General features: G+C 43.6%; 1 protein-coding gene across 6 annotated transcripts in view; it reads right to left on the bottom strand.

Moving 5' to 3' along the window:
• Nucleotides 1–23132, bottom strand: part of LOC148014894 (protein CHROMATIN REMODELING 5-like) — an 85408-nt gene extending 62276 nt beyond the window's left edge. The window contains exons 1-5 of one of the 6 annotated variants that reach the window (XM_087665781.1): nt 22658–23129; nt 21258–21716; nt 20925–21179; nt 20769–20842; nt 19895–20362 (exon numbers count right to left, since the gene is read on the bottom strand). In XM_087665781.1, coding sequence (XP_087521907.1) covers nt 19895–20362; nt 20769–20842; nt 20925–21179; nt 21258–21645 — 1185 coding nt within the window. In that variant the 5' untranslated portion in view covers nt 21646–21716; nt 22658–23129. Of the gene's footprint in view, nt 1–19894; nt 20363–20768; nt 20843–20924; nt 21717–21793; nt 22563–22657 lie in introns of those variants that run through there. The other 5 variants (XM_087665778.1, XM_087665782.1, XM_087665783.1 and 2 more) reach the window with 5 other exon arrangements.
• Nucleotides 23133–26789: the final 3657 nt, after the last annotated feature.

Genomic DNA, 26789 nt, shown 5'->3' with positions numbered 1-26789 from the left:
ATTAGAAATCCATCTCTTAGCACAAAGTACTCATGTCTCTGGCCATTACAAAGCTGATCATAAACATTAGCAAATTCTGAATCAACAACATATTAATCTCTCATGGCATCCAACTCAGTGTGATAAACCATGTTGACGACTGAAATTTGTGGCTTACGTGATAGTGTATCAACCTTAACATTCTTTTTACCATCAATATGTACAATCTGAAAATGAAACTTAGAGAGAAAATTTGCCCATCTCATATGCTTCTCTGAAAACTTTGTTTGCATCAAGAAATACCTCAAAGTCTGATTGTTTATGTACATTGTAAAATCAGTCTCCAACAAATAATGCTTCCATGTACACAATGTTAGAGATCACAGCCAGGCAAAGGCAGGTGTGCAGTCGGACAGGCAGTCGGACTGCCACATGGCAGTCCGACCAGTGCAGGCAGTCGGCTGCATTTAATGCAGCCAACAGGATATTTTTCTGCGCCCTATTTTGTCCAGATTCTGGCTATAAATAGCCGACATCTCCAGCAGTCTCCTACACTTCTCTGCTCGCAGATTACAGACCGGTGACGCGCAGATTCCATCTCTGTTCGCAGATTTCAGACAGGAGACAGTGCAGACTGCAGCGGACTTCGAGGTGAACAGCAGTTTGCATCGTCGAGGTGGAGACATGCAGTCCAACGCACTGCGCCCGTGTATATATCTGCATATCTTTGTATTCAGCACACTTTATACAGCAGATCTTCATCTTCCACTGTCTCTTTCTCTCTCTTCTCTTTTTGCGTTCTCTCTCTCTCAGTCCTACGCTTCCGCACCGCTGCACTCTGACATGGTATCAAAGCAGTGTTAGAGGGCTGACTGAGCGCAGAATCAACCTGAAGAGGAGTTTCTATCGCGACACAAATTTGCATTTTTTGCATTTAAGGGCAGACAAGAGGGCTGCACCTTGGAACAAGGCTGAAGCAAGTGTGGGCGCACAGGAAAGGAGTCCAGGTGGTGGATTTGCTGCTGTTTACTGCTGTTTGACGCGGAGGAAGTTTGAGTTTTCAGCCTACAAGTGCAGGTTTTGCTTTTTCATCGCCTCCGGCAGGTGAAGAAGGTTCAGGACGCGGAAGAGCCTTAGCAGGCTGAGTTTTCCCAGTCAGAGGGGGTTGCTTTTGCGTTTGTGAAGGCATTACAGGTGAAGATGTCTACAGAGATTGACTTGGAGTTCCAGTCGATTATGGACCGGAAGGTGCCTGTCTTACCGGCTCTTCCTGCAGATCAGAAGCTCGACGGCGACAATTACCGCATTTGGCGCGTCATGATGTTGGAAGGCTCAGTCTCATTGGGACAAACTGAATGCCAGGATTCGTTCCTTTCTCTTTCTATCTTGTACTACAGCCGTGATCGCTCACATTGAGCACTTGATGGTGGCTCGGGAGATATGGCTGGAGCTTGATCAGATGTACAATCGGATGACCCTTATGAAGCGGGTTTCTTTGGAGGCACAGATGCGGACCTTGTCCGTAAACAAGTCTTCTTCGCTCCGGGAGCACATTAACAAGCTAAGGCAGCTTCAGATGCAGGTTCAGAAATGCGGGGAAGCCGATTTCCTCCGAAGACATGGCGATCACACTTTTGTCCCAGTTGCCGCCACGATTCGGTACATTTTACTCTGCCCTTATTGCTTCGGGGCGAGAGTCTACTCTTCAGTGGGAAGAGTTGGTTCCTATGGTCTTGGACCAAGAGGAACAGTTAAAGGGACAGAATGCTTCCAAGTCGGAGGCGCTGACAAGTCAAGCCTCTCAGAAGAAGGGGAAGGACCAAAAGAAGAAGAAGGGGGATAACAAGTCCAAGAAGGACAAGGACAAAGACTCCACATGCCATATTTGTGGAAAGACTGGCCATTGGAAGAAGGATTGCCCTGACAAAGACAAGAAGGACACCAACAAGAAGGATACCAAGGATTCTGGAGCGGTGGCTGCACCCTCATCAGCTGCATTTCTTCATCTAACCGTCATTGAGGACGCTTCACCGAATGCTTCTGATGCTGCGATGACGGCCCCCCAGGCTTGAGAGTGGATCGTTGATAGTGGTGCCTCCTGGCACATGACTCCTTCATCAGATGGTGTTGCCCAGTTGCGACCCTCACGTGGGCAAATTCTCATTGGAGATAGCTCTTCCATATCTATTGCAGGTCGGGGTAAGATGCAGCTTATTCCAGATGGACGAGGTGGTACCCATACCTCTGAGGTTTTGCATGTACCAGGCTTAGGGTATCATCTCCTGTCAGTTCATAAGATTTGCTCCCTTGGCCTTTTGGTGGAGTTTGACAGTACTACGGTGCGGGTCCTTGATCGTGGATCGAGGAAGGTTCTATCATCCGGATATCAGGAGAACGGCATTTATAAATTGAAGTCTTCTACCGCCCTCTCTACTCTTCTTCTTACCTCTCAGTCACAGTCAGAGTTATGGCATACTCGATATGGTCACCTCAACTATGATTATCTTCGGAGGGCGTCACGTGGACAGCTTGTTCGAGGGTTGCCGGATATAGTGGTGAGCCAGCAGCCATGTGTCTCCTGCATTCGGGGGAAGCAGCATAGGGATGCCATTCCCCACACAGCTTCGCGGCGGTCTACTTCACCGATGGAGCTTGTATCTACGGATCTATGTGGCCCTATGAGGAATGAGTCCTTGCGCGGGAGCTCGTACTTCATGCTGATCGTAGATGACTACAGCAGGATGACATGGGCCTATTTTTTGGCATTAAAGTCAGAAGCTTTCTCACACTTCAAGGATTGGCTTCTCTTTGAGGAGAACAAATTGGGTCGGAAGTTGAAGACCTTGCGATCCGACAAGGGCGATGAATTTGTTTCTAATGAGTTTGCTCGGTTTTGTGCAGATAAAGGAATTCACCAGGAGTTTGCCAATACCAACACTCCTCAAGAAAATGGCATTCTTAAACGGAAGAACCGCAGTGTGATTGAGATGGCGCGCACCATGATGGAGCACCGACAGACCCCTCAGGTTCTGTGGGCCGAGGCTGTGGCTACTGCAGTCCACATCCTTAATCGATCCCCTACTTCGGCCGTTGAAGGGATGACCCCGTTTGAGGCTTACTTTGGGACCAAGCCAGATGTTTGTTACTTTAGGGTCTTTGGGTGTAATGCCTATGTTCACATTCCCAAGGCTCACAGGTGATAAATTTGAAGCAGCTTCCCAAAGACAAGTATTTGTTGGCTACAGCTCCCAGTCCCAAGGCTATCGATTGTATGATCCCGTCAAGCGGGATGTGTACACTAGCCGCGATGTGCGGTTTGTGGAGGATCCGGCCATATCAACGGGTGAGGAGCATCCCGTTCTTGGATATCCAGGGGAGAGTTGGGCTCCTTCTACGGTTCCACTGGAGCCCGTGCCTTTTGATTATGATTCTGTTTCTGACACAGGGTCTACTGTTCCACCGATCACCCCTGAGGAGTTACCACCGGTGGATATTCCAGTGTCTTCAGCTGATGGAGAGAGACGAGGGGAGGTTCGGCCTCCTCCTCGCTGGGCCCGTGACACACTCCGTGATTCAGGGATCGAGGGGGTTCCTGAGGAGTGGGGACCGCAGGATGGTTCGCGGCGGTCACGGCGGCACCAGGCACATTCGACGGAGCTTGTATGCTCTAACTATTGTTTGATGACCCGTGTTATGCACGATCGAGAGCCCACCTCCGTGAAGGAGGGGGTCTTCTCTTTTTGCGTTCTCTCTCTCTCAGTCCTACGCTTCCGCACCGCTGCACTCTGACACACAATGCATGAATTACAACCAAGAACTCTTTCTCATAGACCTGCAAATTCTTTTCTACACCATAGAGAATTCGGCTCTCATAAGCTACGACTCGGCCATCTATAAAAACAGACGCAACATTGTTACCACATGTATCACACTGAACTACAAATAACTTCCTTAGATCAAGCAACACAAGCAGAGGATCTAAAGTCATCTTTTCCTTTAACTTTTCAAATGCTGAAATTTCCACTATTATCCATCTAAATGGCACATCCTTCTTCTGCAAAGTATATAGTGGAGATTCAATTTCAACAGCCCGCATCATACTTCCTGTAGTAAGAATATAAACCCGAGAAGTTACGAATCTCATGCACATTTCTCAAAGATGGCCATGATCATATTGCGTTAATCTTCGCAAGGTCCATATGAGTACAATCAACCGATACAATACGCCCAAAAAGTGGATTTCATGCAAAAAGATTTCACTTTTCTTGTCATTGATAACTAGCCTATGCTCACGCAATTCATTGAACACACTGTCCAAGTGCCTTCTATGCTCTTCCTTGTTCTTTAAATAGACAATCATGTTATCAAAGAAAACACCCACAAATCCTCTATGTGGCCTAAAAATAGATCCATCATCCTATTGAAAGTGACGGGAGCATTTGTAACCCCAAAAGGCATGACAAGAAACTCAATATAACCCAAAAGATGTTCTGAAAGCTGTCTTAGGCACATCCTTCGATCTAATGTGCATCTGATGATACCCACTTTTCAAATCGATATGACTGAATATGGCTACCACCTATAATCTATCCATAGCATCATCGATCCAAGGAATCGAAAAGGATTCTTTATCGTGATTTTGTTTAGAGCACCATAATCAATGCACATATGCCATAAACTATTCTTTTTCTACACCAAATGCACTAGAGAACAAAAAGGAGATGAGCTGGGCTGAATCAACCCTTGTTCTAACAACTCATTCACCTGACTCATAATCTCCTCCTATTGAGTTGCACCAACTTTGTAGGGTGGCTTATTAGATAGGCTACTTCCAAGGATAAAACCTATGGCATGATCTTTTGAGCAATTAGCATACATTCTTGCTATCATATTTATCCTTAGTAAAAACCAAGTACGTTGAAAGATGATTTTTCAATACTTTAGAAATGGCAGCTACAGATACAACAGGGATAAATTCGCCTTTCAACTTTACGTCAAATGTAAGTGTCTTTCCATTATGCTGAATAGTGATCTTTTTGAGACGAGAATCAATCGTTATATCTTTTTTGCATGAGAATCAATCATTGCATGTACACGGTGACACCATGGCATGCCAAGCAATACATCACAACCCTCAAGTGAAGCAACAAAGAACTCTTCATTGTCCACATATCCCTATATATGCAATCGAAGCTTTCCAATTAGTGGTGTGACAAGCTCTGCATAGCCTTTACAAGTCATTCCAACTTTCCCCCGTGAATCCCATCTCATCCTCTCTAATACCCAGACGAGCTACCATATCGACAGAGATGAAGTTGGCTCATACAACATTATCAAAGAAAATCAATGCATGTTGATCCCTAAATTTGCCCTATCTATGCACAACTTAGTAGCATCATCATTAGGCTCATTATTAACAACATCGCACACCAATCCTACTGATGTTTTGGGCTTCTTTCTTTTAGAATCTCCCTGATTTTTTTATTTCCTAGCTTGCTGCCTAGCAATGTAATCCTCCTACTCACAAATAAAACATTTATCTCCAACCATCAATTCCCTTCGTTGTGCCAATGTTTTTGAGCCTTTTCTTTGCTGTTTTGGCCTCATTATAGGCTAATTTTCAGATCTGACCCTTTTCTCAGCCTTAACAACTTTTTATTCAGCCTCTCCCCGCTCTCTATGAATCCCGGATCCTTCTCATGAGCAAAGCATCAGCTATAGCATCAGTCTCTATGAGCTGAGACATGCTAGACATGGTGGATTTAATGCAAAAATCCTTGATTCCTTTAGGCAGGCCACAAACATATTTTTCCACTTGCTCATGAAGGAATATAGGGCAATAAGAAGTAATAGGCAGCAATGCATCCCAAACTTTTTATTGTATTGCTCCAAATTCTTACATTCCTTAGCATCCAGCAAGTTGTCATGATATCCACCTCAAAGATACTTGTCAATCAATTTGATGCAAACATTTACTAGAATTGTACCCACGGTGATGGCGCTCTTACCTTGCATCAAAAGAGTGGACCACCACTACAATGCATTCCCTTCAAGAAAGTGGCTGCCTTTCAAATCTTCAAGGACGTGGTGAAGCTCTCCCCTAAGAGGCTACATCAAACTACTGGATGAAATTCAAACCTTTCAACCTATCTTGGTGCACCACTAAAGGACTCAAACTTCACTGCTTTTCCACCCTCATCATAGTCTTTTGTTGCCCCTTTGGGTGTCAAGTTGCCATACACTAGCTACTGCAGAAAGGGTGCACTTGCTGAATTTACATCAAAACCAACACCAAATGGAGCATTTGCATGACCAACATTCATTCCTTGAGTCCCATAAGCATTTGGGAATACAAATGCATTACCAAACATGCTACTTTGTACCCCAAGCATCAACTCAATGCTGCCATACATAGAGTTTTGCATATTTCCAACCATACTCGAATACATTGGGCCTTGCATACCATGCATTGGCTATTGTATACCATGGGGATTTGTCCTATACATTCCCATATGCGGTCCCTGTCCAACCATAGCATGAAAAATTATGCTTCCAACAAAATATCGTAGCTGCCCCATCATAACATGCATGCCCAGCTGTCCAAAATCCATTGGATTGGCACTTCCATGATGGCCTTGCATTTGCGTTCCTTGCCCCATAGGTACCAATTATTTCGCTTCATTAGCATCTTTGGGAGCTTCAAATGAAGGCTTTGGCATTACCTTCGATGCACCTTGTTGTCCCAAAGGTGTAGAAGATGTCTTCTTCTTCTTGCCTTTACTGTCCTTCTTCCGAGCATTCAAAAATTGGGTGAATTGAGGATCCTTTGCCAATTCAACAAAGAGATTTGCTGCTATCCTCATCTAATTCTTGAACTGGTCATCAACTTCCTCTTCACTTTGCTGGTCATCAACCTCATTATGCCTTGAAGGCCCTGCAACTTGCCCAATAGCAACATTTTCGGCTTCATGTCCATGGTTTGAGCCTTGTCCGAGATCAGGCATTGCATTTTCTTCATTCCCATGTGAATCTTCATACTAAGAGGCATCACCACTACTTGATTGCATCTCAATGTATGAAAACATTGCTGTAATTTCTCAACTGAGAGCAAAAATCAACACTAGCACAAAGCTTTGGCTTTGCAATCAAGTGCCTCACACCCACTAAATCAAGGAATTGAGTGATATCCCAGAAATGGAACCATAAAACCAACCTTCCTTCTTGAAAAGGGTAATTTCTTAATTAAGCACTTAATTACAACAATCAACAAATAAACATAAATTGAAATACGCAATTTACCTTAACAATCTTAGACAATAAATACCCGGTTGGCCCCAAAACAGACACCCCTTTCAATATATCTTTAACTTTAATTGCTAATGAATTGAGTACAAGTTGCTCTCCTTTGCTATTCCAAAAGCTCATTGCTATACATACAATCAACAAGCAATTTAGGCTAATTGCCCCTTGACTTTCACCCAAGTATTACACAAATGAAACCACCAACTGGCCAAATGTTGCCCCAATTCACAATGGATGGTCTGGCATTTGAAATCCCTATCCATTCCATGAATTTTAGGTACTGATTTCAATGTACGATGCTTTCTCTTGTTGGAATAGATCCCGAGGTGGCTGCTAAACCCTAATTTCTATAGAAATTTAGGGTTTACAACACTGATCTCTCTGCTGGCCACCAAAATTGGCTAAGGTTTACTCAAAATGACTGAGAAATGCTGAGATCTCCTGCAAATGGGTTGGAGAAGGTGAAAGAAAGCCAAGATAAGAGAGAAATTTGATTTTAGGGTTTCCAGCAGTGATCTCTCTATCCACCAAATTTGGCTGAGATTTGCTCAAAATGACTGAGAAATGCTGAGATCTCCTAGGAGCAAATGGGTTGGAGAAGGTAAAAGAAAGTCAACATGAGAGAGAAATCTGATTTTCTTCATGAGAAAACCCTAATTTTTACCTAGTGCCTACTCTAGCCTACATTTAATGCAGTCACCTATTGGCAAGCATCTCCAAAGTGTTGTCACCTGATTAACAATGCTCTTGCCAGCCCTTGGAAGGTGACTCCTTACTGTCCTCTGTTTGTTCAAGTCCCCCAGATGACTATCTTCTGTAGCAAATTGCTATTCTCTAATCAAAAAATGGACGCTAGCTCTCTCTTGCTCTCGCTCTCTCTACCCCCACCCCCTTCCGAGCTACAAACTGACTGAATGGCTGAGACCCAGCCCCTAAAACGTTTTCTCAATTTACATAGCCATTTTTGCCATGTAGCATCTTTCTAAACCCATTTTTCAGCATTATCCAACCATTTAATTAATTTTCAAAATTAACTAACCTTGAAAATTAGTTTCAGCCCTTCTAACCCTACCCAAAATTAAATGTGCCTATCCATAATATACTTGGCTAGGCCATTTGCAACTTGGAGTGGTCCCCAACCTCTTTTGACCCTAAGATTGGAATTAATTAATTAATTAATGCTAGTCGCTCGTGTCACCACGGACACTTATTGGCCAAATAACTGTCCTGAGGTCAAAACCGACACCAACAACTAAACCCCAAAGCCTAGCTTGCATAACTTATCACAACTTTTTGTTAGAGATTGTCATTTCCTGGACAGCTAGGAGTGTTACATTGTGCAGAGCAGGTCAGAGCAGCAAACAGGCAGATGCCACGTCAGCAGCCACATCATCACTGCCAGGGCAAATGCCACATGGCAGTCTGGACAAGTGCAATCGGCCAATCCAATCGGATAGTTCTGCACCAGTCGGCTGCATTTAATGCACCCGACCTGGTCATTATTTGGCATTTCTTTCTGCTACTTATTACAGCCCTCCAGCACATTGTCTATCACTTGTATCTGACAGATTACAGCCTGTTGATGACAGAGATAGCACTCGGGCTGACGGAGATCAAGGTCCTCAAGGCAGAGACATACGCAAATATTCTCTCTGCACCTATGTATAATTATGCATTCTTATACAGCATTCTTCACTGCAGATTTCTTGCGTTTCACTCTCTTTCTCTCTCTCCGTTCACTCTTTGTCACGATCATTCACTTCTGCATTGCTTCACTTTGACATGGTATCAAAGCATTGGACCTATCTGAAGAGGAGTTTTCAGCACGACACAAGGCTGCGTTTTCAATCTTCAAGTGCGAGCAGGTGGGCTGCACATCAGAACAAGGCTGAGGCGACCATGTGTGTGCGAAAAAAAGAGAAGATTTGCTGAAGTCACTGCTGTTTTTCTGCTGTTAGAGAAGATAGAAGGCTGTGTTTTTGGCCTTCAAGTGCAGATTTTACCTTTTCATCATCTTCGATGGCTAAAGAAGGTTTGGGAATCGGAGACAAGAGCCCTAGCAAGCTGTGTTTTCACAATCAAAGGGGGCTTCTTTTGCATTTGTGCAAGCATTGCAAGTGAAGATGTCTATAGAGACTGACATGGAGTTCTAGGCGATCATGAACCGGAAGGTGCCTCTCTTACCGGCTCTTCCATCAAATCAAAAGCTTGATGGCAACAATTACCGTATCTGGCAAGTGATGATGTTGGCCATATTGGAGTCTTATGATTTGGCAAAGACTGTGATGGAGAAGATCAACCGGCCCTCGGTGAGAGATGAGTCCAAACTCTCATCTAGTGCTCGTGCGGAGTTGACCAAAGCCCAGTGTCATTGGGACAAACTGAATGCCAAGATTTGTTCTTTTCTTTTTTTGTCTTATACTATAGCCGTGATAGCTCACATCAAGCACTTGACGGTGGCTCGAGAGATACGGTTGGAGCTCGACTAGATGTACAACCGGATGACCCTGATGAAGAGGGTTTCTTTGGAGGTGCAAATGCGAACCCTGTCTGTGAACAAGTCTTCTTCACTGCGAGAGCACATCAACAAGCTGAGATAGCTTCAGATGCAGGTTCAAAATGCGGGGAAGCCCATTTCCTCCAAAGACATGGCGATCACTCTATTGTTCCAATTGCCGCAACAATTTGGTACTTTTTATTCCACTCTTATTGCTTCAGGGCGAGAGTCGACTCTTTGATGGGAAGAGTTGGTTCCTATGGTCTTGGACCAAGAGAAGCCATTGAAGGGACAGAATGCTTCCAAGTAGCAAGCATTGATAAGTCAAGCCTCTCACAAGAAGGTGAATGACCAAAAGAAGAAGGAGGAGGACAACAAACCAAAGAAGGACAAGGAGAAAGGATCGACATGCCATATTTGTGGTAAGACCGGCCATTTGAAGGAGGATTGCCCTGACAAGGACAAGAAGTACACTAAGAAGAAGGACACAAAGGATTCTAAAGCGATGGTTGCATCCTCATCAGCTGCTTTTCTACACTTAGCAGCCATTGAGAACCCTACATCGAAGACCTGTGATGCTGCAATGACAACTCCCCAGGTTCGAGAGTGTATCGTGGACAATGATGGCTCATGACAAATGACTCTTTCGACAATTGGTGTTACCCATTTGCGACCGTTGCGTGGGCACATTCTCATAGGAGACAGCTCTTCTGTGTCTATTGCTACACGGGATGAGATGCAGCTAATTCCAAATGGATGTGGTAGTACCCACACTTTCGAGGTGTTCCATGTGTCAAGTTTAGGGTATCATTTGCTTTTGGTCCATAAGATTTGTTCTCTTGGTCTCTTGGTGGAGTTTAACAATGATGCTGTTCTAGTTCTTGATCGTGTATCGAGAAAGGTTCTCTCTTCAAGGTATGAGGAGAATGGCATCTACAAATTAAAGTCTTCTACCACTCTTACCTCTCAAACATAGTCCAAGCTATGGCATGCTCGATTTGGCCACTTGAACTATAAGTACCTTCGAAAGGCGACGTGAGGATCGCTTGTTCGAGGTTTGCCAGACATAGTGGTGAGCCAACAACCATATGTCTCCTGCATTAGTGGAAAACAGCATCGAGATACGATTCCCAACAAATCTTCGAGGCGGTCTACTTCACCTATGGAGCTTGTATCTACGAATCGTTGTGGCCCGGGTGAGGACCGGGTCCCTAAAGGGAAGCTTGTACTTCATGTTGATCGTAGATGACTACAGCGAGATGACATGGGCCTACTTATTGACGTTGAAGTTGAAGGCTTTCTCCCACTTCAAGGATTGGCTTCTCTTTGAGGAGAACCGATCAGGCCGGAGATTGAAGACCTTGCGATCAGACGAGGGTAGTGAATTTGTTTCTAATGAGTTTTCTCATTTTTGTGCAGATAGGGGCATTCACCAGGAGATTGCTAATACCAACACTCCTCAAGAGAGTGGCATTTTAGGGTGGAAGAACCGAAGTGTGATCGAGATGGCGTGCACCATCATGGAGCACCTACAGACACCTCAGTTTCTGTAGGCCGAGTCAGTGGCTACGGTAGTCCACATCCTAAATCAATCTCCCACTTCGGCCCTTGACAGGATGACACCTTTTGAGGCTTACTTTGGGGCTAAGCCTGATGTCTCTTGTTTCCGGGTCTTTGGGTGTGACGCCTATGTGCACATCCCGAAGATGCAACGTGACAAGTTTGAGGCAACTTCCCGAAGACACGTATTTGTTGGCTACAACTCCCAGTCCCAAGGTTATCGCTTGTTTGATCCCATCAAGCGAGATGTCTATACGAGCATGGAAGTTCCGGCCACAAAAGGGGGTAAGGAGCATCCCGTACTTGGAGATCCAAGGGAGACTTGGGCTCCAGAGACAGTTCCTTTGGAGCCCAAGTCTCTTGATGATGATTCTGCTTCAAATACAGTGTCTTCTCTTCCACCGCCCACCCCAGTGGAGCTTCCGTCGGCGGATGTACCCGAGTCTTCAGCAAATGCACAGCGACGAGGAGAGATCTAGCCTCCTTCTTGGGCCCATGACACACTCCGAGATTCAAGGATCGAGGGGGTTCCTGAGAAGTGGGAACTGCAAGATGAAGCGCAGAGATTACGGAGGCACCAGGCACATTCTTCGGAGCTTCTTTGCTCTAACTATTCTTTGATGACCCGTGTTATGCAAGATGGAGAGCCCACCTCCGTGAAGAAGGCTTTGTAGTCCGACCATTGGCGGAAAGCTATGCAAGCCGAGTTGGAGGCTATTGAGAAAAATGGTGCTTGGTACCTCGTGCCTCGTCCCTCTTACAAGAAGGTGATTGGCATCAAGTGGATCTTTAAGACCAAGTACCTTAGTGATGGTTCTTTGGACAAGCACAAGGCCCCCTTGCTGCTTAAGGTTTTGCTCAGCACCTAGGCATTGACTTCCATGATACTTTTGCCCCCACTGCTCGTATGGCGACTATTAGAGTTGTTCTTGCCTTGGCTGGCCATAGGAGATGGCCTATCTACCAGTTGGATGTGAAGTCGGCCTTCCTCAATGGTGACTTGAAGGAGGAGATCTATGTGGAGTAGTCTCCTAGCTTTGGATCCTCAAATGGGAAAGTATACAGGTTGAAGAAGGCCTTGTATGGCCTAAAGGATTCTCCGCGTGCATGGAACGAGAAGATTAACTCATTCCTTCAGTCAAAGTTGGATTATCGAGGTTCCAGGCCGATCCGCAACTTTATGTACATACTTCCAAGGTTGGTCGTGTATTGTTTGTGTTGTATGTTGATGATTTGATTCTTATAGGTGACCATGCACAGAAGGTCAAAGAGAGAAAGACAACTTTACATCAGACGTTCAAGATACAAACTTGGAGCTTCTTCATTTCTTCTTGGGTCACGAGGCTTATCAGTCTCATAGGGGGATTTTCATCTCTCAGCAGAGATACATTCAAGAGCTCTTGGTGACTTTTGAGATGAAGACTTGTCGAACCATTTCTACTCCTATGGATCCGAACTGGAAGGCCACTTCACACTCAGATTCTCCCTTGACGAATGCTTCCCGCTACCCTCAACTCATTAGATCATTGATTTGGCTCCTCAACACTCATGTTTAGTATTTGAGGGGAACCTCTAACCTAGGAATTTCTTATCCAGCACGTACACGTGCTTCAGATCTTGTTCTTGCAGGTTGGAGCTACTCGGATTGGGTTGGCAATGTGGACCACTGGCAATGTACTACATGCTATTGTTTTACCTTGGGTACAGGTGTTATCTCATGGAGTAGCAAGAAGCAGCCCACAGTAGCCCTTTCTTCTACTGAGGCGGAGTATTGGGCTGCGTCTTCCACATGTAAGGTTGTGTGGCTTCAGAGATTATTGGAGGAGCTTGGCTGCTCCTAGACTCGTCCTACTCTTCTGCGGTGCGACAAGAGATCCAGTACCACTATCAAGGAGAAGCTTTTGGATGCGACCATTGATGTGGAGTATTGCAAGATGGAGGATAATCTTGCAAATTTGTTTATGAAAGCGCTTCCTCAAGCTCTTCTTCGAAGCCATGCCAGATCCCTCAATCTTATGACCTGTCCAGGATCTGAGAGGGGGTGTTAGATATTGTCATTCCCTGGACAGCTAGGAGTGTTACAATGTGCAGAGCAGGTCAGAGCAACAGACACGCAAGTGCCACGTCAGCAGCCACGTCATCGCTGCCAAGGTAGATGCCACGTGGCAATCTGGAAAGGGTGCAGTCGACCAATCCAATCAGACAGTTCCACACCAGTTGGCTGCATTTAATGCAGCCGACCTGGTCATTATTTGGCATTTCTTTCTGCTACTTATTACAGCCCTCCAGCACATTGTCTATCAATTGTATCTGACAGATTACAGCTTGCTGCTGACAAAGACAGCACTCGGGCTGACGGAGATCGAGGTCCTCAAGGCAAAGACATACGCTGATATTCTCTTTGCACCCGTATATAATTCTGCATTCTTATACAGCATTCTTCACTGCAGATTTCTTGTGTTTCACTGTCTCTTTCTCTCTCTCTCTTCTCTCTTTGTCACGGTCATTCGCTTCCGCATTGCTTCACCCTGACACTCTTGCCTTAGACACCCACTGCATCCTCGAGATCCTTGACTTATTACCAACCATGAAATAACTACCATGTGCATCACATGTGCTAAACGATCTTGCACATTTGATTAATAACTTAATCAAATGGTATCAACAAGATTAAAGCATCTAAAAATTTCACATCCTTGTGACGGATGGCCCCTATTCAGATGGCTCTTGCCCTTGCTAACCATAGGTCATGGCCAATTTACCAACTCAATATCAAGTCAACCTTTTTGAATGGAGATTTGAAGAAAAAAATCTATGTTCAGCAGCCTCCTAGGTTCTCATCCTTAGATGGCAAGGTATATTAATTAAAGAAGACCCTCTATGGTCTTAAACAAGCCTTGTATACATGGAATGTGAAGATCGATTATTTCCTTCAAGAAAAGTTGGAATATTGGAGGTCTACTTTCAACCCAAATTTATAAATCCACTATTCAGTCGAAGGGCACATATTGTTCGTGCTTTATGTGCACGATCTCATTTTGATAGGTGATCATGCCCAAATGATCAAGCAAACTAAGAATGTGCTTCATGAAAAGTTGATTGGCATTGGTCTTTTTCGTTTCTTTCTAGGTCATGAGATATAGAAGCCCATGAGGGGGATCTTTCCCTTCCTACAACAATACCTATAAGAACTTTTGTGCACCTTTCAAATGACCGATTGTCAGCTGATCTCTACTCCTATGGATCCAAATTGAAAGGTTGTAACCCATGTTGATTTGCCAACCACATTGCTGATACTTCCCACTATCAACAATTAATTGGATCCTTGATATGGCTCCTTAATAGTCGGATTGATCTTTACTTCTAGTTGGTCTATTTGCAAGGTTCATGAGTGTGTCAAAAGTGGTGCAGCAATGGAAGCATAAACATGTGCTGAAATAAATTGTTGAACACAAGACAAAAGAAAAGAAGAGAAAACACAATACAAATGAAACTCGGATGTATACTCAAGAAACGAAATCCATATACCAAGACATGAGATAGTACAAAAGCAATGTGAGTCACCGGCTATGGAGGCACTAGCACATGCTCCCTCTCCCCAAGAACTGTCAAGTGATGAATGAATGAGGGGCATGGAGCCTGAGAATATAAAGGCCAAATAAATGTCATAAAATATGACTGGTCATCCAGCATTAAATGCAAGCCGACTGGCTGGGCAAATAATGTCAAATCCCCATAAATACTGACAAATAAAATGCCTAAAATATCTCTAGTGCCCAACCTGTTGTACCACATGTACAAACTAATCCACTCACACCCTCTTTCAAATCATAGGTGATCTGATACAATACAATGTATAATGATAATGTCTCATCATAGTACATACAACAATGTCCATCAGAGTAGAACCATGGATACCCAAGTAGTGGGTGCGCAAGCCACCACCAAGGTGCCTCGAAGAGAACCTGAGGTCGATATCGATCATACCAGCTCCTCAAAATAGAGAAGAAGTATAGTAGCTCTCATGTCCGTCAATGATGCCTCTGATGTAGCACACATGATTACCCTCTCACCAATACCACAGCGCATAAATGACCATGAATTCCCGTCCTTTAGCCAAACCGCCAAAGTGTCCCCTCATGTGAGCTCTAGACGAAAGCCACCCACTCTCTGTCAAATAACCAGCCCATCATGAACCTAGATGTCAATCCCAACTCCAGAATTTGTACCTGCCTGACTTCGATCGATGTGTCAAGGATGTCTCTCTTTGGATCCCGTGCATCTGTATAGAAATATAGATAAGGCACGGTTGCCACATCTTACCACCCTCTCACTCTCTCTCTCTGGCACTGGAGAGTCGTAAGGGATGACCACATCACCACCACTAGAAAGCGGCTGAGGAAGGGACCACTAAGCCCTTCCCACGATCCGAAGAAGAAAATCCCTTCTAAGCCTTGGACTTCACCTTGGCCAGAGAATCTAAGTCAAAATTTGAGGCAAATGATGACTCATTGAAGGAGTCCGCATCCCGCTTCGTCTTTTGCTCCTTTTTCCTCTTGGAAGCCGCTAACGCTTTGCAGTCCTTCTGCAAATGGCCCTTCTTGCCACAGTGATAACACTGGGCCTTCAACTTCTTTGACTTCGAACCCCTCTCTGAAGCGGCAAGAGCCTCACTAGAACCTGACAAAAGCCTCCCCTATAATTGCAACTATATACACCAAGCCTTCATCACAACACTCCATGTAAGATAATTAGATCCATGGAGCTTGTCATCAGTGGATGTGCAAGGAGCAGCCATCTATAGAGGATTTAGAAGAGAAGTAGAAAAAAGAAGGCATTTGCACAAGCACAGACTACAAAAAAACAAAAATTCACATACATATAACCCAAAATCTGACCAAAATAAGCCAAAAGTTGCTGCAAAAGGTCAAAAAATCAGTCAAAAACTGTCAAAAACAACAAAAACGGCTTGATAATGCAAGCACCTAGCCAAGAGGAGATGCAGAGGCACCAAAACGTAGGCTATACAGATGTTGACATCGGCAAAAAACGCAGGTAAAACACGTCGCCTGGTTGGAGCAGTAGTCGCCTGATCAACGAGGGTGAAAACAGTCCTAAACCAGCAAAATACAGCAGGAGCACTAATCCTGAGCTCTGATACCATGTCAGAAGTGATGCAGCAATGAAAGCATTAACATGTGCTGAAATAAACTGTTGAACACAAGACAAAAGAAAAGAGAGAACACAATACAAATGAGAACTCAGATGTATGCTCAGGAAATGGAATCCATATACCAAGACATGAGACAGTACAGAAGCAATGTGAGTCACCGGCTGTGGAGGCACTCGCACATGCTGCCTCTCCCCAAGAACTGTCAAGTGATGAATGAATGAGGAGGAGGGAGCCTGAGAATATATAGGCCAAATAAATGCCATAAAATATGACTGGTCGGCAACTGGCTGCAAATAATGCCAAATCCCCATAAATACTAACAAATAAAATGCCTAAAATATCTCTAGTGCCCGGCCTGCTATACCACATGTACAAACTCAGCCATGAACTAACTAATCTGCTAACAGAGTGAGCCCAAGAAGGTTCAATGGCAAGCTGCCTTGCGAGTTCTTTGCTTTCTAGAAGGAACCCTTGACCTTGGTCCTTTCTATCTAGCAAGTTCGCATGATACCCGTCTAGTGTTATGAAGCTGGATAGATTTGAAGTGGGCTGGTTTCATGTGCAAACAAAGCACATAGAGATCCATGTATCACTTTATCTAACCATTGATGTGGAGTACTACAAGATAGAAGATAATTTGGTGGATCTATTTACCAAAGCTCTTGCACAGGCCAACACAATCACCAGCAGATAATGGACAGGCAGTAGGCACATGGGTAGGACAAGAGGGGATAGTCAACGCCGGTAGGAGGGACCAGACAGCCTGCCACATGGCAGCTAACCTAGGTAGATGCTGCCCATTGCAGCAGTCAGCAATTTATTGCTGCCTCACTGCCCTTTTTTCCTCTCTCCTCCTTGACCCAAATCCGCATTTGTGGATGCCATACACATTTGGAGGCTGCCTGCTATGTTTTAGGATCCGTACAGAGTACGACACTCTCTCCAACTCATACCCTCTACCTCGATCCTTCAGAGAGAAAAGTTCGAGATTCGGTATTCACCTTGCATAGTGTGTTTATTGCATTGAGCATTGTATCTATTCATTCATCATTCATTTATCTTTAGACTTTTGTGTTCATTGTCTATAAGTTACCCCAACCCTACTATGTTCTTTTATCAATTTGTGCTTTATCATATGATTGTGTTTGTATCCTATATTCGAGTAATTTCTTTACATCACCATCTCTCTCTACAACTGCAAAATCCCAAACATGCAAAGCGCCACCTGTAGACTGCAACCCCCCTATAGCTACACGACCCAAGCCTCCATAATAGCAATTCAAGCCCTTTCGACTCCTCGTCAGTAGAATACAAAGGTGCCATGAGAGTGAATGCAAATAGAAGTTAGAGAGAGATATCTGGGGCACTTAAGGTCGAAAGAGCTCAATCGAGAGTTTAGTAGATCACACACACGAGTAGTCAAGAACGCTAAGAATCAAGCGACAATGAAGTGAAGATAGTGAAGTGTCACAACAACAATACACATACAAGGCCCTCTTCGAAGGTGGAAAAGCAAAAACACAAGTGTTGAAACAATAAAATTTGGAGGCATGAGATAAATTTTGGGAGAAGCATTGCTTAGGCTTAGTGGCTCTTTGGCTATGATGAGTCCTATGGACATTATATTGGTCCTTGAGAAGTACCATAACTAACCATACAGGATCGGAAACTCATGATCGATGTTGGCCCTTGGCCTTACATGGTTTCAATTTGGTCTTGATACAATACTTGACGGTTGGTTATTCCTTCATCACAATGTGAATCAAACCATTGCATAAAATTTCCGTTGATCGCTTACACAACATTGTGTGCTTGGCACCTTTGCTTGGTGAGCTCATTTGGCTTGGAGTGTTCACAAAGGCAATAAATGACTTTTCCTTGCTTTTAAGATTTCTTGACCATAAAGGACAAACCTAAAAAATAGAAAAATCCTAATTGTGCTCCCTTCTATTTCTTCGGCTTGACCCCAATGGGAGACTGCTAGTACCTCATACGGATCTCCAACCGTGACACTTTTCACGGAGGAAACTCAGATTCTCCAAGGAAATAAAAAAAATTTGCCCAATATTGCTGCTCAAACTGTATGACCAACTGCCCCAACATCAACGTTGTGTCTATCATATGGGGCCATTGATCACATAGTTGCTTGTTTTCTTCTAAGCTACTAAGCTCCAAAGAGAATGAAATGTGCTAGCTGTAGTAACCGAAAGAGCAGTCATTTAGGGATCTCTTCATGACCCCAAAGGTCAGCCCACAATCACAACTTACCTCCCTAAGCATGGTAATTACATCACTTGAATCCTAAGGTTCTACCAAACAATTATTTCATCTAGCTAACCCTAATCTACCCTTGCATTGTCAACACATATTGGAGATAGTAATTAACCTCATTCTGCTATCATTCAAACTCACACTAGTTATGAATACATAATACAAGATAGGCACAAGTAACCTGACTATCACCATACTCCAAATGCCATCATAGACACCCTAATCAGTGTCTCCAACCCATAACAGCTCCAATGGAGTTTACCTAGAGGCACTAATCCAAGCAAGCCCCCAGTTTGAGTATGCCTCAATCTAGAACTCCTAATTATATAGCAACTATATTTGTAGCCATGGACTTCAAAGGCCTACACAAATCAATAAATCCATGGTCTCTAGAGCTTCCGCTGCAAGGCATAAAGTTCACAGGTACCAAAAGCGCAGGATTTCAATCACCCCATCTAATATTAAATTTAATACACAGATATTGAACAACCCATAGTACATACTCATGCACACAATCATTCTTATAGATTTGCTGTATGAGGAGAGGTGCCACACAAAACAGTGCACTAGACTGAGCACAAGGCTGAGTGAACATAATATAGTAGAAAGCAAGTATGCAACTGCAGAGAAGGTTGTCCCGTTTTTCAATGCACCAGATGTGCCACCAATGAACCTCCAGTGAGGGCATGTTTCAGCCATAGGGCTTCTTGTCCAAATCCATGATTCAAGCACCAAGTGGCCAATTGCTGAACAACCTGGTCTTGGCCCACCTATGCCTTTGGTACCCAACCAAGGCTGCATTGGCCTTTGTGACTCCTTGTGGCACATCACAGCAGTGATATCCTCAGCCTAAACATGTATCCCTGTCATATCTACACATTTACATGGCTGTTATCAAAGACTTGAGTTTCCACTAAACTGATGCTAGTTCCTAAATCTTTGAAAATTTTAATTTCAAAGGGCTTAAAGCTAAACATGAAACCAGACCCAGTCACAGCAATTTATAATGATGCAGAGGGACGAAACATTTGCACTACATGATACAGATATAATCCAAAATCCTACTGATATATCTAAAATCCTACTGATTCCTACGGATGTATATTCTGTACCTTAGACTGCTTCTTGGATTTCTGTGTTTCCTCATCATCACTTTCCTCTGCTTCAGCATAAGATTTCCTTGGAACAGACCTGCTTGATGTTCTCGTCTCTCTTGAGATTGAATCTTTGCCTTTCCTTTTTACAACCATAGCCATGTAACGACCGCCTTTTCCTCCAGACTTCTTCTTCGTGCCTACAAAATCGTCATCCTCGCTATCCTCATCTGCATCCTTTACTGATAAATCCGCTTCCTGGTCATCATCTTCTTCAAGGTCAGAAAAATATTTTGCCCTTTTTGTCCGCCCACTCCTACCAGTGCTTTTGCTGTTGGAGGATTTGCGAGTCCTAGTTTGTCTGTGGCTTGTTTTGGGCTTTGAGGATACAAAGTCATAATCACTTTCATCTGACAGCTGCAAACCATCCTCTGCTTCTTCTTCATCATCCAGCTCATCTTCACTTTCTTCATAATCATTGTCAACCTGCCAAAATTCAAATCAAAAGCAAAATTCACCAACATGGCATAACACATCCAAATGAAAAGCTATCAATGGCGATTCCTGCTCAGGCATTTTTGACCTGAAGATGGCTACACGTATAATCTTTTGCAGACTGCAAGCTTTATATGTCGTGACAATCTTTTAGGTCATTAACACTCACTATTCCAATAATCACTGCCAATGTTCCGCATATCATGCAATATCAGATAGATATAGGACCAGTACATTTTACAACCAGGGCCCAGCTCTGACAAGTATTATCCTTACTCATTGTCATGGTTGATTGAAAAGAAGGCATTGCAACAAGAAAATTGACACTAAAAGTTCAGACAGATATCAGCAAAACAAATATACCAAACCACCACTGCTAGCAGATGCAAAGGTGTACCTTCCGTGAGCGGTGAGCAGCTCCAGCAAATGAGGTGTCTTCCGGATTGAAGTCTTCATCTGCTGGATCATCATCTGCCATTTGAACTTTACTAGCTATAAGTAATGCATAAATCGACTATTTCAGACTGGATCGTTCAAGGACAAACTTGCTTACCTTCCTCCTCTTCGACATCATCCTCTTCTTCATAGATATCAGCATCAAACTGTACATGTGGGTTGGGACGAAGGCTAGAACCCCTACTTAGATTTGTCCTAACCCCTTGTACAGACCTTTTGCCTCTTGCTTTAACAGACCTGGCAGACATAAAAGGGCCCTTAAATCTACCACTGGCCGTAGCTTCATTCAACTCCTCATCCGACTCACAGAAATCTTCTTCTCCATTAGACTCAACCCTGTAATCTTCGTCCTCTGCATCATTTTCACCCTCATTGTCCAAATATTCTTTATCTGAAAAACTGTCCTTGTCATTGTCAACATATGACTGACCTCTTCTTGAACGTGAAATGTCATAGCTGACATTTTGCTCCTCAGCTGCAAAATCTGAGTCTGATCCTTTCAAGTCTTCCACTTCATCATAACCAGGGGAGTTCTGTTCATGCACATGATTGTTCATTGAATACCTTGATAACTGTTCAGAGTTGTGAATAGCATGATTGTCATTGTCTCGCTCACATCCACTGGCTCCACTGTCTTCCTCACTGCTTCTAGCTACATACTTTGAGCTCATCCCTCTTCCATTGTGTTCATTTGAGCTGCACTCAAGGCCACCCATGTTTTTGTCTGTGCCCCTAGGTTTTGTCAAATTGTGGTTAGCCTGTGCAAGTGTCAAACTGTCATCTTCATCAGCAGAGCTTTCTTCTTCATAAAAAGCCATTCGTTGCCACAACCCTAGCTACACCTCAAACTGATTGAGATCAGTATCAGCTCCAGGATAGCAACCAGTGCCTGCACGCACACTCAGAATCAAATTGAGAATAATGAGATTTCAGAAGAGGACGCGCTTGCTGAATTATCAAACATACAGTAAATTGTCAAGAAGGGCTGCATTGATGTCTTGGTTTAAAAGATTTTTGTTGCTGAAGAACCAGACAACAATTGAGCTAGTTAGACCCCTAGCTTTTGCTGGAAAAGAGAATCAAAACATGATTACAGCAAGAGTCCAATTCATAGAGCACTGGGGATGGAAGTCCTAACAGAGGGGAAGCATCCCATCCAGTTGCCAGCAGCATAAGTAAAGGTATACCTGTGCTGGAATTTCAAGCTAGCCACCAGACTAGATCATCAGCATCCAGTCAGAAACATCGAGATACTTGTAATGAAAAAACAAAGGACCGATCAGAGTATTGGATTGATGAGAATAGAGGAAGAACCTGAGGTAAATTCACAAGAGACGGCTAGTGGACAATACACAAAACGACACCAACAATCATCCGTTCATGGCAGGGAAAGCTCAAAGGATTGCCCATGAGGATGCCAGGCTGGCAGCGCAAGCAAAACGCTAAAGGCGGTGATTCTGCGTTCTAAGTCCAATCCAGATTGGATCGACTAGAAGCAATAGCTCCTACTGTAATTTGCAGGATTCCATTGCTCGGCGAGGTGGTGAACCTTTGAAGCACTAGAGAAAGCCTGATAGATCAGAATATTTCTTCAGAATGAACCTCGGCATAATAGTTCTAATGAGAACATGGCAATTCCAAATGCTTCCGGTCATGCCACCTTACAGGCCGGGGACAAATGGAGCAAACCGCTGAGTAAAGTTGGCAACACAAAAAGACGATGAAGAATACATGGAGATTGACCGAAGCGAGAGCGAGAATGGATCGATGGAGACCAAAAAGGGATGCAGCAGAGAAACGAACGAGAGCTGGAGTGATCGAGAGACTTACCTGGTGGAGAAAGAGAGAAGTGTTCACGCCGAGAGAGAGCAACACCTGCAATATGGAGAAGGAAATAAAAAATAAAAAAGAAAGAAACACCGAGCCCTGCGATAGAAGGACGATGAGAGAGTGGAAAAAGCGCAAAGAAGGGGGGCCGATGAAATGGATAGACGGTATGTAAGGCAAGGGATAAAGATCAGCGACAGTGGCCAAGGCAGGAGGATCTGCCTGCGATAGAGGCGATGGCGAGGCGAGCGGGGGCAAGGGAGAGGCGAGGGAGGGGCGGGGTGGCGGAGGGAAGGGGGAGCAGGTTAGGGTTTCTGCGATGGCAGCGCAGAAGCTCGCTTCCTGTCGTTTTTTTTTTCTCGCCTTGTTGTTGCTGTTGTTGTTGTTGGCCTTTGCGAGAGAGAGAGAGAGAGAGAGAGAGAAGGAATGAGAGAGAGAAGGGGGGACGGATGCCTGCAGGTGGAAAACCAAAAGTAATAAAACGCACCAAAACAAAGGAAGGAGAGAGGAGGACGATCGATTTAATAGACTCCTTTTGGCCTCTTAGTCGTGTTATATAATTATATTAACCTGGCGGGATTAAATTTGTCGGATTACACCCCTCCCCCCCCAATCCTCCCGTTTTCCTCCCTCGTTGCCATCTCGTTCAACCCCACCCTATGTCCGACTGCCACGTGTCAGCTCGTCCACCGCTTTTTGTGTAAACCTAGTGCCTCTCATCAACGCAAAGCGTAAGCACGCAGTTGCAATAACAACAATAACATCTTCTTGCATGATGGTGAGGGTAGGGCGTCTTCACTAGTAACCACTGCAGCATCGAGACATTGAGCTTTGATGTGGTGAATCTCTTCGTTGAAAGGTTGGCAAGGGATGAGTTAAGAAATTACTGGAAGCAATGGAGTTTTTGGTCATTGCCACTATTGAAAAATGCAGACATGGTCTTTAAAAAACAAAGTGTTTGCCTGTGACAATGGGGGACCAAAAGAAGAGCAAAAGAAGCTGATCCTACTATCCAGTAGCAAGGCTTTCATTTCTATATCATCCACCCCACCTAGTATCCCCCACAACCACATCCACGCGCATGCATGTGGACACTTTTAATGTCACCTAGTTGAGCATACTACTCAAGTAATTCACCAGAGTCATAAACTATGATAAGAGACCTCCTCTTTAGCTCCCTATGGGTAATGAGCTAAGATTAAATAGTCAATTTGACCTCTCTTCCTTCATTTCTCCATTACCATTACCATACCATTCATGCTACCAAATATCTGTCTATCATGTGTGCTTGTACGCAACTCACGCTACCTTTGATGTGACCTAGTCCAACATACCACTCTTCACTATTCAATTCGTTAGAAAGCTTAATAATAAAATCCAAACTAACGACATAAACCTTATTTTGCCCTCTTAATGATTATCAATTGAGACATAATTGTTGGATCAACCCCCATTCTTCACTTCTTAATCACCATTGCCATGTCTTTTACCCCACAATACTCAACTACAACATGTGCATGCATCCACTTGGACTACTTTTGTGACACCTATGGCTACCACACTAGGCTCAAAGCTCAATGGCACAAAGTCCTAAAACCCCTCGTTCTTAAATAGAGGGACCAAAAGCATTTTGAGAATAGTGCACTATCAAATGTGACAAAAATAATGCAAAGCTATGGGATCTATCTCTCACACAAATTACCTACTTCAACACTGGATGTTCTTGCCCTTGTATGTGGATCATTGGATGGATGTCTAACTAATTCGAGAAGTAACACAATTGACTCTCGCATAGCAATTTAAAGAGAGAGATGATTACTTATTATGAGTTTAGAAGGTAGTCTTATTTTTATCAAAGGTGGGGATATAGGCTTCTTAGAGCTTCAAGATAAGAACACTTGCTGTCTAGCATTATGGTGACCACCAATATGACACCAAACTTATTGTCATATCTAGTAAGAAATTGCGAAGGTGTTACTACTTAGTTCAAACATGGGGAAGGTGGTGTGCTACATGCATGGTGGAGTCATTTGGTTAAGGAATGTTGGGAAGGTGGAGTGTGATTGCAATTGGCCACTTTTTTTACTTTTTTAATTATGAATAAGTAGTTTCCCTATAAGGACTTGGCAAATGTGATTGTATTTGAAAAACTCTAATTAAAGTTTTCTAATTATATGTTAAATCTTCAAAACAAGACAAAATATTATTGTGAGTGGGCTTGAAATATGATGATTGTAATAAAGCAAAACCCAAATTGTGAGTGCAAGAGGGAAATCACAAAAATGATTTGATTTCAAATTTGCAATGCAAACCATGCTAGCATATGATGTGTTGAGCAAAGTGGGGATTTAGTAGACACATGGTCAATGGACTTATCGATGGACCAAAATCATAATTGAGATCTGTAGGCTTTTGGTCAATTGAAATCTTGACAAGTTTAATGGATTTGTCCTCAATGACCTCTCTAACAAAGTGGTAATGCACCCTCAATGTGCTTCATCTTCACATGGAAGACCGGATTCTTGACCAACTAAATAGTACTCATAGAATCCAAATGCAGTGTAGGGACCTCATCAGTAATGCCAAGGTCTACCATTGAACGACCTAACTAGACAACCTCCTTCCAAGCCTCAGTGGCTGCAACATACTCTACCTCCATATAATAGATAGGGCCATGCATTTTTACACCTTGGACATCTAAGAAATAGCACCTCCAACAAAGGTGAAGACATAGCCAAAGGTGGACATAATCAGAATGAGTGTACCCCATGACTTCTATATCCTGGCCACCATAATAGATGCACATAACTGTTGTGCCCTTTAGGTACTTCATGATATCCTGGACGGCATCCCAATGTCAATCAACCAAGTGTAGCCACATAGGATGCCACAACTTTCATTGCAAATGCTATGACAGGACAAGTGGCTATCATGGCATACATCAAATTGCCCACTGTAGATGGATAAGGGATCTTGGCCATCTCAGCCTTTTGCTCATTAGATTGTGGACAATTAGCTTGACTGACCTTCATCTAAGAAGGTAAAGGACAACTGATAGGCTTAACATTCAATAGATGAAACCACTCAAGGACCTTCTGGATATACTCCTTCTATAACAAGTAAAGGAGCCCCTTAGAGTGATCACGCATAATGCGCATCCCAATAATACGTGAACCTTGTCCCATGCCATTCATCTCAAAGCTTTTCTTAAGTTGACCTTTCAAGGCATCCAACTCATCATGAGCACTCCCAACAATTAACACATCATCCACATAGAAGATCAAAATCATAAGGTTGCCAGCATGAGCCTTCTCTTATATAAACACGAATCCATATCACTATGGAAATATCCCTGTGAATACATAAAAGCATCAATTTTTTTGTGGCATTCCCTATGTGCCTCCTACCGTAAAGGCTCTTTCTCAATCTGAATACTAAGTGGTCTTTACTAGGCAAGCCCTTAAGCTACTCCATGTAGATCTCATCGTGCAAGTCCCCATGAAGAAAATTCATATTTACATCCATTTGATAAAGATCCAAGTCAAGTTGAGTAACCAAAGCCAATACCAAGAGTACAGTCAGAAAGACTTCATCAAAGTTCGCACTATGTTCATGCTTGAAGCCCTTAGCAACCAATTTGGCCTTGTATGCCAACTTGGGACGTCTAGGGATACTTTTCAACTTGTACACCCACTTGCATGGCACTTTCCACTAGGCAAAAGAAGCAAATCCCATTTATGATTTTTCTGCATTGAGTCATACCTTAGCCTAAAAATGCTGTGATAAGCCTATATGGCTAAGCATATTGCAAACTTGCTCCTGAATTGTCATATTTATGTGCTCAGTCATACCATTTTGGGGGAGTTACGAGGCAGTCAACTCACACTTAATACCTCTCTCATCACAAAACTACTCAAAGGCTTTAGAGACAATCACCCCCATTATCCAACCTTAGGTATTTTAGTCTATACCTAGACTAGTTCTCGACCGAAGCAAACCAATGCTAAAATGTAGACAAGACTTATGATTTTTTCTTAATAGGGTATGTCCAAACAAGGTAAAGGAATACTTCACGCCACCTAACGACTTGCAAGGCATGGGACCACATACGTCAAAATGAACAAGAGCCAAAGAC

The sequence above is a fragment of the Lygodium microphyllum genome, chromosome 24 (genome assembly GCF_053477565.2).
Source record: "Lygodium microphyllum isolate KBCC chromosome 24, Lygodium_microphyllum_v1.1.10, whole genome shotgun sequence".
Classification (NCBI taxonomy): Eukaryota; Viridiplantae; Streptophyta; class Polypodiopsida; order Schizaeales; family Lygodiaceae; genus Lygodium; species Lygodium microphyllum.
This window is presented reverse-complemented; position numbering and strand designations above follow the sequence as displayed.